The sequence below is a fragment of the Mustela nigripes genome, chromosome 6, assembly GCF_022355385.1.
Source record: "Mustela nigripes isolate SB6536 chromosome 6, MUSNIG.SB6536, whole genome shotgun sequence".
Taxonomy (NCBI): domain Eukaryota; kingdom Metazoa; phylum Chordata; class Mammalia; order Carnivora; family Mustelidae; genus Mustela; species Mustela nigripes.
Genome location: NC_081562.1, coordinates 53,424,667 through 53,437,160, shown reverse-complemented (window position 1 = coordinate 53,437,160; position 12,494 = coordinate 53,424,667). Strand labels below are relative to the sequence as shown.

Genomic DNA, 12,494 nt, shown 5'->3' with positions numbered 1-12,494 from the left:
TCCAATTTCCACCAACTCCCTTCTCCTCTCTAACTCCCCATGTCCTCCATGCTATTTGTTATGCTCCACAAATAAGTGAAACCATATGATAATTGACTCTCTCTGCTTGACTTATTTCACTCAGCAAAATCTCTTCCAGTCCCGTCCATGTTGCTACAAAAGTTGGGTATTCATCCTTTCTGATGGAAGCATAATACTCCATAGTATATATGGACCACATCTTCCTTATCCATTGGTCTGTTGAAGGGCATCTTGGTTCTTTCCACAGTTTGGCGACTGTGGCCATTGCTGCTATAAACATTGGGGTAGAGATGGCCCTTCTTTTCACTACATCTGTATCTTTGGGGTAAATACCCAGTAGTGCAATGGCAGGGTCATAGGAAGTTCTCTTTTTAATTTCTTGAGAAATCTCCACACTGTTCTCCAAAGAGGCTGCACCAACTTGCATTCCCACCAACAGTGGAAGAGGGTTCCCCTTTCTCCACATCCCCTCCAACACATGTTGTTTCCTGTCTTGCTAATTTTGGCCATTCTAACTGGCGTAATGTGATATCTCAATGTAGTTTTAATTTGAATCTCCCTGATGGCTAGAGATGATGAACATTTTTTCATCTTAATAACATTATGCTTAATGAAAGAAGCCAGTCATAGAAGACTGCATGCCATGTGAATCCATTTATATAAGATCTGAGAGCAGACATAATAATGTAGGGTGACAGAAAGTAGATCAGTGGTTATCTCGGTCTAAAATTGGTGGTGGGGATAACTTAGAGGGGAAATTTTTTTGTATTTTGTTTTTACTTTTTGGGAACACTGATTAAGAAATTTTATTATAGAAAATGAATGCATCCAATATCCCCAAATACATTTGTAACAACAGACACACAGGAAACATGATAATATTTGCTACATCATAGCCTTATTCTTTCCAAAGGATAAAACATGATGTAAAAACAGGGAGTGAAGGTTGAAAGAGAGAGGTGGTTAGAGAAAGCAGGTACTGTCTTTTTGATTAAAAGACACAAAATACTTTTTGGGGTGACAAAAATATTGTGTATCTTGATTTTGGTTACAGAGGTTTATATTTATTAAGTACAATAAACTATACACTTAAGGTTTAGGGTGTATTCTTTTGTATTTAAGTTATACTTCAATAAAGTTGACTTGAAATGAAATTTTTCAAAAGTAAGATACAGTGGGGCGCCTGCGTGGCTCAGAGGGTTAAGCCTCTGCCTTCGGCTCAGGTCATGATCTCAGGGTCTTGGGATCGAGTCCCACATCGGGCTCTCTGCTCAGCAGGGAGCCTGCTTCCTCTTCTCTCTGCCTGCCTCTCTGCCTACTTGTGATCTCTGTCTGTCAGATAAATAAATAAAATCTTAAAAAAAAAAAAGTAAGATACAGGGTTGTGTAGGTGGCTCAGTGGCTTAAACCACTGCCTTTGACTCAGGTCATGATCCAAGGATCCTGGAATGGAGTGCCACATCTGGTTCCTTGCTCAGCAGGGAGCCTGCCTCTCTCTCTGCCTCTGCCTGCCTCTCTGCCTGCTTGTGTGCTTTCTCCCTCTCTCTTTCTGGCAAATAAATAAATAAATAAAATCTTTAAAAAAAAAAAAAGTAAGATACAATTTTGTATCTATGTCTGAAACTGGAATGTTATATTAGAAGACTTGAGGGAAAAAAAAAAGAGTTCATTGAAAATGAAATGATATGAGGAACATGTTTGTACTACGTAAATTAAAATATAATTTTAAAAAATCATCCATGAGGGTAACTGGGTGGCTTAGTTGGTTAAGCATCTGCCTTTGGCTCAGGTCATAATCCCAGCGTCCTGGAATCAAGTCCCACGTTGCAGGGTTGTGAAGAGGAAAGGTCCCTGTTTACTGGGGAGTCTGTTTCTCCCTCTACCCTTTCTCCCTGCTCATAATCTCTCTCTCTGACAAATAAATAAAAGAATATTAAAAAAAAGAAGAAGAAAAGAAAAGAAAACGATCCATGAAATTGAACAGAGTGATGAAATGATGAAAAATGGGAGGAAATACAGAGCCCCAACATGATACAGACAATTAAGCAACCTACTCTTCATTTTGCCTCAGGTAGTAATCAGAGGGGCCTGAGATCAAGGCCCGTACTGGGCTCCATTTTCAGCACGGCGTCTGCTGATATTTCTCTCTCCTTCTCCCTCTGTCCCACATTTCTCTCTCTCTCTCTCTCTTTCCAAAAGAGATAAATCTTTAATAAAGAAAAGGAACGTGGAAGGAAATAATATTGTAAAATAGGAAAAATCTAGAAAAAGACAGAAACACTGGGGATGGAGGAAGAAAATAAAAAGAAGATGTTTTCCCATAAGTAAAGGATATGACTTTTCATCACCTTTTGTTTATCCTCCTTATTTCCCTTCTCAAAAGTTTTCCATCTTTATCTCTAAAAATAACTCTAACTGTTATTAGATAACTCGGATTGTCCCGGTGTCTCCCAAATGCTCTTCTTAACTTTCTCCAGTGGCCACATTTATTCGCGTAGGGCTTACCTGCCACAGCTCTGCTCTCTGCTATCTCAGGTATGCTCTCAACTCCCCCTGCTCTATTTTCAGTTTCACCATCCATTTCCATTTCAGGAACTTCATGATTGTCTTAAAAAAAAAAAGTGTTTTTTAAAAAAAGTCAGTCTTCTCTATTCTTTACTCTCTATCTAGATAATACCAGTATTCCTGCTCTGATGCTGATTCTGATGGTAGATATTTTAAATAGACAAACCCTGGGGCACCTGGGTGGGTCAGTTGGATAAGTGTTGGACTCTTGATTTCAACTCAGGTCATGATCTCAGGATGGTGAGATCAGTCCCCCTGTGGGGCTCTTTGCTGGGCACAGAGCCTACTTAAGATTCTCTCTCTCCCTTTCCCTTCCACCTCCATGCTCACATGCTTTATCTCTCTCCCTCCCTCTCTCATAATTAATTAATTAATTAATTGACAAACACTGTGTGATCTTTTACTAAAATAAAATTCAGACAACCTACCCTGCTGTGTAAAAAAAGATTAAATCGTTTTATATGGAAACATGTATTGGAGAATATACAACAGAATGTAAATTGGATCTCCCAGTTTATAAGCACTCTAAGTCAGTTGCCCATGGACGGCAAGTATGGAATACTTCTCCCCAGTACATACAATGCCTTTGTCAATATTGTAGACACAGAGAAGAGGACCCTATTTAGGGGAACTGGTCCCTAAAACATTATCCACTAACCTGATGCCTCAAATTACATAACCAGAGACATGTTACTAGAAGTGATTTTTCTTCCTCATTTGAATATAAAATACTTTGGAGTAAATTTATAAAGTAAAAATTCCATATGTTGAGATGCCTGGGTGGCTCAGTGGGGTAAACCTCTGCCTTCAGCTCAGGTAATGATCTCAGGGTCCTGGGGTCGAGCCCCACATCAGGATCTCTGCGCAATGGGGAACCTGCTTCCCCCTCTCTCTCTGCCTGCCTCTCTGCCTACATATATAGATGTACACATATATATGTGTGTGTGTCTATATGTATGTGTACTATATATATGTACACATATACACACACATATATATGGAATGTACATTCCATGTGTATTAAATGTACTTCATACATACACATACATACATATATATATAGATAGATGATATAATTTTATAGTAAGATCAAAAAGACTGAAAGCAAATACAAAGGAATAAAGATAATATAAATAATAAAATATAAATAACAAAACATAATCCCAGGGATGGCACAAGAAACCATGTATCCTGTAGCAATACAAACATTTCAATAAATACAATTTTGATGTTTCCCCAAAACATCGTCTTACTGTTTCACTGTTACTTCTAAGTTTCTAGGAATTGCATTCCTGGAAAAAACAGACTGGAATTATATGGCTTGGAAGGATATAATATAGAGATAAGACACCTTCAGTCTTACTCCTTCATAGAAAGAAGCAAATGTTTAGCACACCATGACTGACTAGGATCCCAGGGTCCTTTAAATCTCATAGCATATGTCTATATTATATCTTTCAGCAGTTAAATAAAAATCCTAGGTAGTTATGTTCATACTATTACTGTTTTTCCTTCCCATAATAGCTTGTATGTCAGATCATCTGAAAATTGTCTAAAATCATAAGAAATGTTATTTTCGTGACACCAGAGATCTGGATTTCCAGCGGCTTAGACCACCATGTTTGTTTTGTTTTGTTTTATTTTTGTTTTTCACCAACTATGATCTTACAAGCTAAATAAGACAGACAAAACTAAGCTCTGGCATAGCAACTTCCCTATGGACTGGCACTCTGTCATCAAAATCATCAGCCTTGAGTTGAAGGCAAGGAGAACTCACCAGTGTAGTTAAATAGCTCTCTTTTCTGGTATGTCTGATCCTACATGGAGGCTCTTACCTGCTCTCTTGAGACTGTAGCTCTCCTGGGATGTCTTCACCTGGGAAGCATTTGGAAATTTGAGAGTAGCATAAGTCACTTCTTCAGGCATACTGAACAAATACAGCACTGTTGGTCACTGGGGGTGGTGCATGTCTCACTGAACTTCACAGAAGCTGCTCCTGTGGCATGATCTATGCATGTGGTAACTAAGTTCAATGATCTACCTTTGTAAAAACCAAGCAAAAATATAGTGTCAGAAAACAGAACTGAGCCACTGAGAATTTCAGAATTGCTTTATTCTCACCTCCGCACACATCTCTTATCTTTCTTTTCTTAACTTCCTCCAGTAAACACCAAGTTGAAGAAATGGTCCTGAGAGAAAAATGTGGATTTTAAATATAAAGATTCTTTTTTATTTATTTATTTTTTTAATTTGTGGAAAATGGCAGTGACCTCCCGACTTAAGAAGGCCCTGTGGAAAAAAAATACAAATGAAAATATCACCATTTCTGCGTACATAAAGTTGTTAATCAGCATGTGCCTGTGACAACAGTGTTGTAATCGAAAACACTTAACTCACTACTAACTCCCAGAAAACCACAACTGAGCTGGTTCTCACCAAAATATTGTTCCCTTTCTTTTTCCTTCCTATTTTTGTGGATTGAAAAAAGTCTTTAGAAGTTAAAAGAAGAATACTGGGGCACCTGGGTGGCACAGACAGTTTCATGAGATCAAGCCCAGTGTCAGGCTTCCTGCTCAGCTGTTGTGTGTTGGAGGTGGGATGTCTGCTTGGCATTCTCTCCCTCTGGCCCTCCCCCAACTCTCTTTCTCTCTAAGATAGATAAATAATTTTTTTAAAAAAGGAAATATACTAATAGAGCATTACAAAATCGAAGAGTGATACTCAGAGAAAGAGCAGGAAAAGCTACATTTGAGCTACATTAAATAGAGATTTTTTCCCCTTCCCACCCCTACCTTCCACACAGAACAGCCCCTGAAAAAAAGGGAGATATATTTTAGAAGTGGAAGTTCTTTATTTAGAGTGTATATGTCAGGATAGGATCTGAATTCTAAGAACTTGAATTTGGGAGGAACGTAGGGTGTATGTGTGCATTAACCTGTTCTACAGACTGAGGAGTTATAAAGTTCAGGGAGCTCAAGTGCCTTGGTCATAGTCCAGCAAAGATTAGTCCATAGAGAACATACTCTGCATCTTGAATATCTAGCATAGTTGCAAATGCGTACCACATATTTAGTCAGTATCTTTAAATGCATAAGTTACTAACTCATGCAGAAATAATCATAGTATTACTCAGTGAAAAGCACCTGTTAAATACTTTATTAATAAGAACACCTTTATTGACATTTAAGAACAACTGAGACATTGTGCAATAGGCACAGAGTCTAGAAAAAAATGGGGTTAAATCACAATACTACAAAGATAAAAATCAAGAATATTTAATGTGGTATTGAGAAAGACAATATACATATTTTTTTTAGGAAAACCACGTTCTGATACGTAAACCTTGAAGAGATGAGAAAGACTAAAGACTTCCACCATGAAGCTCAGAATTTTCACTGATTTTAATTGCTCTGGAGTAGCAGATATTTCTTCTATCCTCATAAACGTGCTCTTATTAGTAAGGAACTCCCTGGTCGGGGCTGGGGGCCAGAATCATTCACTCTTCTAATCTTCCTTCTGAAACTTTAAGTAGTAATGTATCTCCTTATCTTCAAGGCTCAGATTTCTTCTCACATGTTCTTATTTTCACCCCACCCCAGTCTGATCATAATATACCTTGTCCCCATAAATATAAGTGCAGTACAATTCATTTCATAGGTGGATTCTGCCTATTCGAAAAATAAAATGAATATTTTTGCTTAGAAGTTCAGGAACATTAACTTATTTATGTATTCATTTCTTTATTCAACAAATTAATCAAGGATTAACTATATAGTATACATTATTCCAAAGGATATGACAGGCACATTTTCTTCCTTTATGTAGTTTACATTCTACAATTCATATATTTGTTTGTACATATATGTTAACGTTTTATGTTATTTATTCATGGATAAGTAATACAATGTAATGCATACAATGCAATGGTCCTATGCATAGAAATAAAGCAGGGAAAAGCAGGGGTGCCTGGGTGGCTCAGTGGGTTAAGCCTCTGCCTTCGGCTTGGGTTATGATCCCAGGATTCTGGGATCGAGCCCCACATTGGGCTCTCTGCTTGGAAGTGAGCCTGCTTCCCCCTCTCTCTCTCTGCCTGCCTCTCTGCCTACTTGTAATGTCTGCCTGTCAAATAAATAAATAAAAATCTTAAAAAAAAAAAAAAAAGGCAGGGAAAAATAGGGTGGCAGAGGAAGGACAGGAGGCTTGTATGTTAAACAGATTAATCCTGGAAGGCCTCTGTGAAGGTGTCATTTGGCACAGAGAATAGTAACAGCAAAAATATCGTTGAGTTGAGGGAAATTGGAAGGGAAGGTGAACCATGAAAGACTATGGACTCTGAAAAACAATCTGAGGGGTTTGAAGTGGTAGGGTCGGTGGGAGGTTGGGGTACCAGGTGGTGGGTATTATAGAGGGCACGGATTGCATGGAGCACTGGGTGTGGTGCAAAAATAATGAATACTGTTATGCTGAAAATAAATAAAAAATAAATTTAAAAAAATTGTTGTACAAAAATATGCTAATTTAATGCCTTAATATTTACATCTGTTTTAGTTATTGAAATCATGAGTCAGAATAATTTTTTGAAGTGAATTATTTGCTCCTTCAATTTCAGGGTTTTCAGGATTTTTGAATTTCCCCTTTTTTTCTAGTTTCCTTGTAATATGTTCTTTCTTTTCAACTTCTGGGCCAAACTTGATCCCTTGTCAAATCTAAATCTAACCAAGGAAAGAAATATGTTAAATACTGTGTCCTCATCTTATTTGAAAAGAAATTAATTCATTTCTCTATCTCTGGACCCACCAGGCTAATCCCAGTAACTTGATTCACATAAACTTCTTGGATTTGTTTCACTACCAGTAAGACTTTATTCTGAAACCATGAATCAGAGCCTTTCATCAATGCTTATACCCACACTGACCAAATCACACAGCACCAGCTGAAAAAATAATAACAATTCAGCAAATGAAGACAGAAAGCCAAAAACTGACAGATGTAGGACCTGGCTAACAATACTCAGGAGAGCAGTGACAAAATGTCCAGGATGAACATTGTAACAGCCCTTGTATAATTTTAGTCCAGAATGGATTATAAGGACTGGAGACACAGGAAATGATGACTCTGAGAGGAAAGGACACACCACAGAAAGTACAATATGGCAAAGAATATAAAATCTGGAGGATATCTTATACATAATTCAAGGAAAGAAGAAAGAATTAGAAAACCAAAGACAAAAACAAATAACTTGGTAGGATAACTATGTCCAAATGTGGAGCAAATGCAAGTTTGGGATGACTTGAACAATTAATAAGGCAAAATTAGAAAATTCCATTTGAACCTTATGCTGAGAATACTGAGATTTGAGTGGCATGTTGGAGATGTAGAGAGATTTCTAATTATTACAATGGAATTCATCATCATCCAATCATAATAGGGTAAATAAATGCATTTTTAAAATTAAACCAATGGGGGCGCCTGGGTGGCTCAGTGGGTTAAGCCGCTGCCTTCGGCTCAGGTCATGATCTCAGAGTCCTGGGATCGAGTCCCACATCGGGCTCCCTGTTCAGCAGAGAGCCTGCTTCCCTCTCTCTCTGCCTGCCTCTCCATCTACTTGTGATTTCTCTCTGTCAAATAAATAAATAAAATCTTTAAAAAAAAATTAAACCAATGGTTTAAAATTTAAAATTTAAAATCAACCAATGATAAAATCATGCAATATTTATGACTATGGAACATAAGCACACTTCAGTATTAGCAGTATAACAGTAAAAGATCAAATGAAAGGGGTTAAGAAAGAGCAAAATGAGAAGAGAAGAGTGGAGGGCAGGAGAAATAGAAGGAAGGGTGATAATACCAATCTACACCTCCTATGTGCTGGAGAAATTAGAGATACACTCTGTGTATCTCTAGATTAGAGATCTAGATTAGAGATCTAGATCTAGTATTTTCTAGATTAGAAATAAAGGTTTACATTAGGAGGTGAGGGAAAGAAAGAGAGACAATGGCTTTAAATCATCTATCAAAACAGAAAGGCAACAGATAATTTCTGAAGTTGATAAATCCATATGGAGTAGCACAAACTATTTAATGATATAAAGATTATCATCATAAGAAATAAAAACAAAGAATTGAAAAAAAATTGCCTCTAAGGAGCAAGACAATCATTTGAGGAGAGATGTTTTTATTGACTAATAAGCTTTTCTGAACTATTTCATTTAAATGTGTACATATATTATTCTGAAAAAATGAAAATAATAATAACTTCTTATTTGTGGTTGTTCATGTAGTATGTATTCATGGCTATTAATTAAGGTTCTCTCTCCAATTTCATAATTTGCCTTCATTCAGGCCCTGTCCCAACTGATTTCTTTACTATTGACGCTTCTCTCAATTTAAAACCCATTGATTAGTATATTTTACTTTCTGCAGTGAAGTATGGACATAGATTTTTTATATATGTCTTATTTCTGTATATAGGAAGCTGTACATAGTCAAATTACATTTAAATAATTAATGTAGGTTTGTAAAAATACAAATGTTATTACATAATGAATAACTTTTAAACATGGACATTTTATTGGAAACATATCCTTAAGTGACGCTACTGTGTACTTTCTGATTCAACCTATCCCCTGCATCCTGCTCTCATTCTAATATTTGACATTTGAGAACTATTTTAACAAAATAATCTGTGACAGAGGCAATTAAATTTAACAGGTTGCTATGCTTCCTTTGAAATGAGCCACATGATTTGACAAAAAATCACTACTACTGTATACAGTAGTCTTGACCTGATGGGCATCTACAGAACAAATGACAAGTCAAAACACAGTGAAATGTATTGAAAAACACACTGAAAAAGAAAGACAACTTGGAAAACTTACTCTACCTAAGACTTCTTATAAAGCAACCATATGTAAGACAGTGTGATATTATTGTTGCTCTAGATTAAACAGGTCAGTGAAAAATACTGAAGCCCATAATAGACCCATATATTTTTGATCAGTTGATTATTTTTACCAAGATACAAAGGCAGTTCAGTGAAGAAAGCATTCTCATTTCAAAAGTTGGATATTATTATGAAAAAAGAGAAGGGAGTTGGGGGAAATTGGAAGGGGAGGTGAACCATGAGAGACTATGGACTCTGAAAAACAATCTGAGGGGTTTGAAGTGGCAGGGGGGTGGGAGGTCGGGTTACCAGGTGGTGGGTATTATAGAGGGCATGGATTGCATGGAGCACTGGGTGTGGTGTAAAAATAATGAATACTGTTATGCTGAAAATAAATAAAAAATAAATTAAAAAAAAAGATTTTTATCCAAATTTCGTACCACAGAAAATAATGAACAACAAAAATGTGGAACATAGACCTAAATATAAAACTTAAAACTATAAAACTTCATGAAGAATAAAAGGAGAACATCTTTATGATTTTGGCTTAGGCAAAGATTTCCTATTTACAACACCAAAAGTGTGTTCCATGAAATAAAAAATAAATGAAAAATTTGAGCTGATGAAAATTAAGGGCTTCTGTCTTTGAAAAAAGAATGTGTGAGGACATAAAAGACAAAGATAAGACAAACACTGGAAAAAAATTGTCATTCACGTTTTTCAAAAATTAAAAAAAATTAAAATTAAAATTAAAATACACACTCACACCCACACTAATATCACGCTTTGTCTTCCATGCCCTAGTACCACAGGATAGCTGGTGTGGGCTTGTGGAAATTGTTTCCTCTGAGACCACAAACGCTCTGAGACAGACCCTGCTCCAGTCTGTGCTTTAAGGAGAAAGGGGAGAAAAAGTTCCTTGAGTTCCTGGTCCCTTCTAAGCATGGTTTTTCCTGTGTCCCAGTGCACCTAGGACTAGTATGGTCTTGGGGACGCTAGGCTGGCTGAGATCATACATTTCTGTGCCAGCCTGACCCAGCAGTTATGGCGTTAAGAGCCACTAATTATGGCATTCCAACCCATCCCTTCTGATATTCAGACCCTGCTCCAGTCTAGGCTTTTAAGATAGATGATAAGAAGAGAGCTTTCCCATAGCTCCTTAGCCCTTTTAAACCCCAGGTTCTTTTTTTGTACTGCAGCACAACTAGGGCTTGTGGAATCAACTCAGCTGGGGCATGTGGGCCATGAGCTCACTGATGCAACCAGACCTGCCCGTTATGGTGTCCAGATCCTGCTCTGATCTAGGCTTTTAAGGTGGGGTGGGAACATAAACAGTATATTTTCCAGTCCCTCATACTAGGAGAGTATCCCCTCAGTTACTCCACAACCTGGCAGACTTCTAGTGTTTTCTATTTATATGTTCTTTTAAACAGATTTTTTTTTTTTTTTTCCATACCCAAAGACAGAGGGATCTGTTCCCAGGCTGTTCCTCCCTATAAGTGTTTGCAGCCTCAGGCGTGGAGTTTCCCTCTGTTACAGTGTCTCCATCTCTCTTGCTGTTCCATTGCCATTCTGTCTATCTGTGGTTGTTCAGTAGTTGTTTAGTTGGCCTTCAGTTCTTCAAGAGGAATTGTTCTATTAATGGGTGTATTTTTGTGTGTTCTGTGGAGAAGGTGATATCAGAGGGTTCCTATGTCACTGTCTTGAATCAGGACCGTCCTATTAGAACGGTTTTAAAACAAACTGTATCAAGTCTTGATAAAACTGGGATGAATAGTGTGTCTGGGTGGCTCAGTTGGTTAAGTGACTACCTTCTGCTCAGATCACGATCCTAGGGTCTTGGGATCAAGTCCTGCTTCAGGCTCCCTGCTCAGCACAGAGTCTGCTTCTCCCTCTGATCTTCCCCCTCTCGTTCCCTCTTTTCTAAATAAATAAATAAATTTTTAAAAAAGAAAATGTGATGTATAAATGAAATTCTTTTTTTTCCAGGTTTTTTTTTGAGATATAACTGACATATAGCAATGTAAGTTTAGGTGTACAGTATAATAATTTGACTTACATATATTATGATTGCCACAGTAAGTTTAATTAACATCCATCACTTCATATAGATACAAAAAATAGAATGAAAAAAATGGTTTTTTCCTTGTGATGAGAACTCTTATTATTTACTCTTGTAAAAACTTTCAAATATACCATATAGCCATTTTAACTTCAGTAATTATGCTGTACATTAGATCCCTAGTATTTATTTATCTAATAGCTGAAAGCTTGTGCCTTTTGGCCACTTCACCCAATATCTTCTTCCCCAACCCTCTGTCTCTGGTAACCACTAATCTGATCTCTTTGTGTATATATATCTATTTTAAGGTTCCACATATAAGTGAGACCATAAATTATTTATCTTGTCTTTCACTGTCTGACTTATTTCACTTAGTCTAATGCTCTCAAGATCCATCCATGCTGTCATAGTTGGCAGGAATTCTTAATTTTTTTATGGTTGAATAACATTCCGTTGTATACATACACACACACACATACACACACACACACACACAAACATGAATCAAACTTCTTTATCCCACTGTCAGTGGAAGCTGGGGTTGTTTCTATATTTGGGCTATTGCAAATAATGCTTCAATGAACATGGGGGTACATAAAATTTTTTGACACAGTGTTTTCATTTCCTTCTAATACATACTTAGAAGTGGAATTGCTGGATTATATGGTAGTTCTATTTTTAATTTTTTAAGGAAACTCCAAACTCCAAACTACTGTTTTCAACAGTAGCTGTAGTAATTTTCAATCCTATGAACAGTGCACAAGTGTTTCCTTTTCTCCACATCCTTGTCAGCATTTGTTACCTCTCATCTTTTTGATGATAGCCATTCTAACAGGCATGAGGAGATATCTCATTGTGGTTTTGATTTCTATTTCCCTAATAATTATTGATGTGCAAATGGAACTCTTATACACTGATAATGAGGATGTCAAATTATACAATGACTTCAGAAAAGTGTTTGGT

At 36.9% G+C, this 12,494-nt stretch overlaps 1 protein-coding gene across 1 annotated transcript in view; it reads right to left on the bottom strand.

Moving 5' to 3' along the window:
- Positions 1-4,512, bottom strand: part of LOC132020276 (C-type lectin domain family 12 member B-like) — a 21,792-nt gene extending 17,280 nt beyond the window's left edge. Inside the window, exons 1-2 of the mRNA XM_059404467.1 lie at positions 4,422-4,512; positions 2,527-2,628 (exon numbers count right to left, since the gene is read on the bottom strand). Coding sequence (XP_059260450.1) covers positions 2,527-2,628; positions 4,422-4,512 — 193 coding nt within the window. The remainder of the gene's footprint in view (positions 1-2,526; positions 2,629-4,421) is intronic.
- Between the last annotated feature and the right edge of the window lie 7,982 nt (positions 4,513-12,494).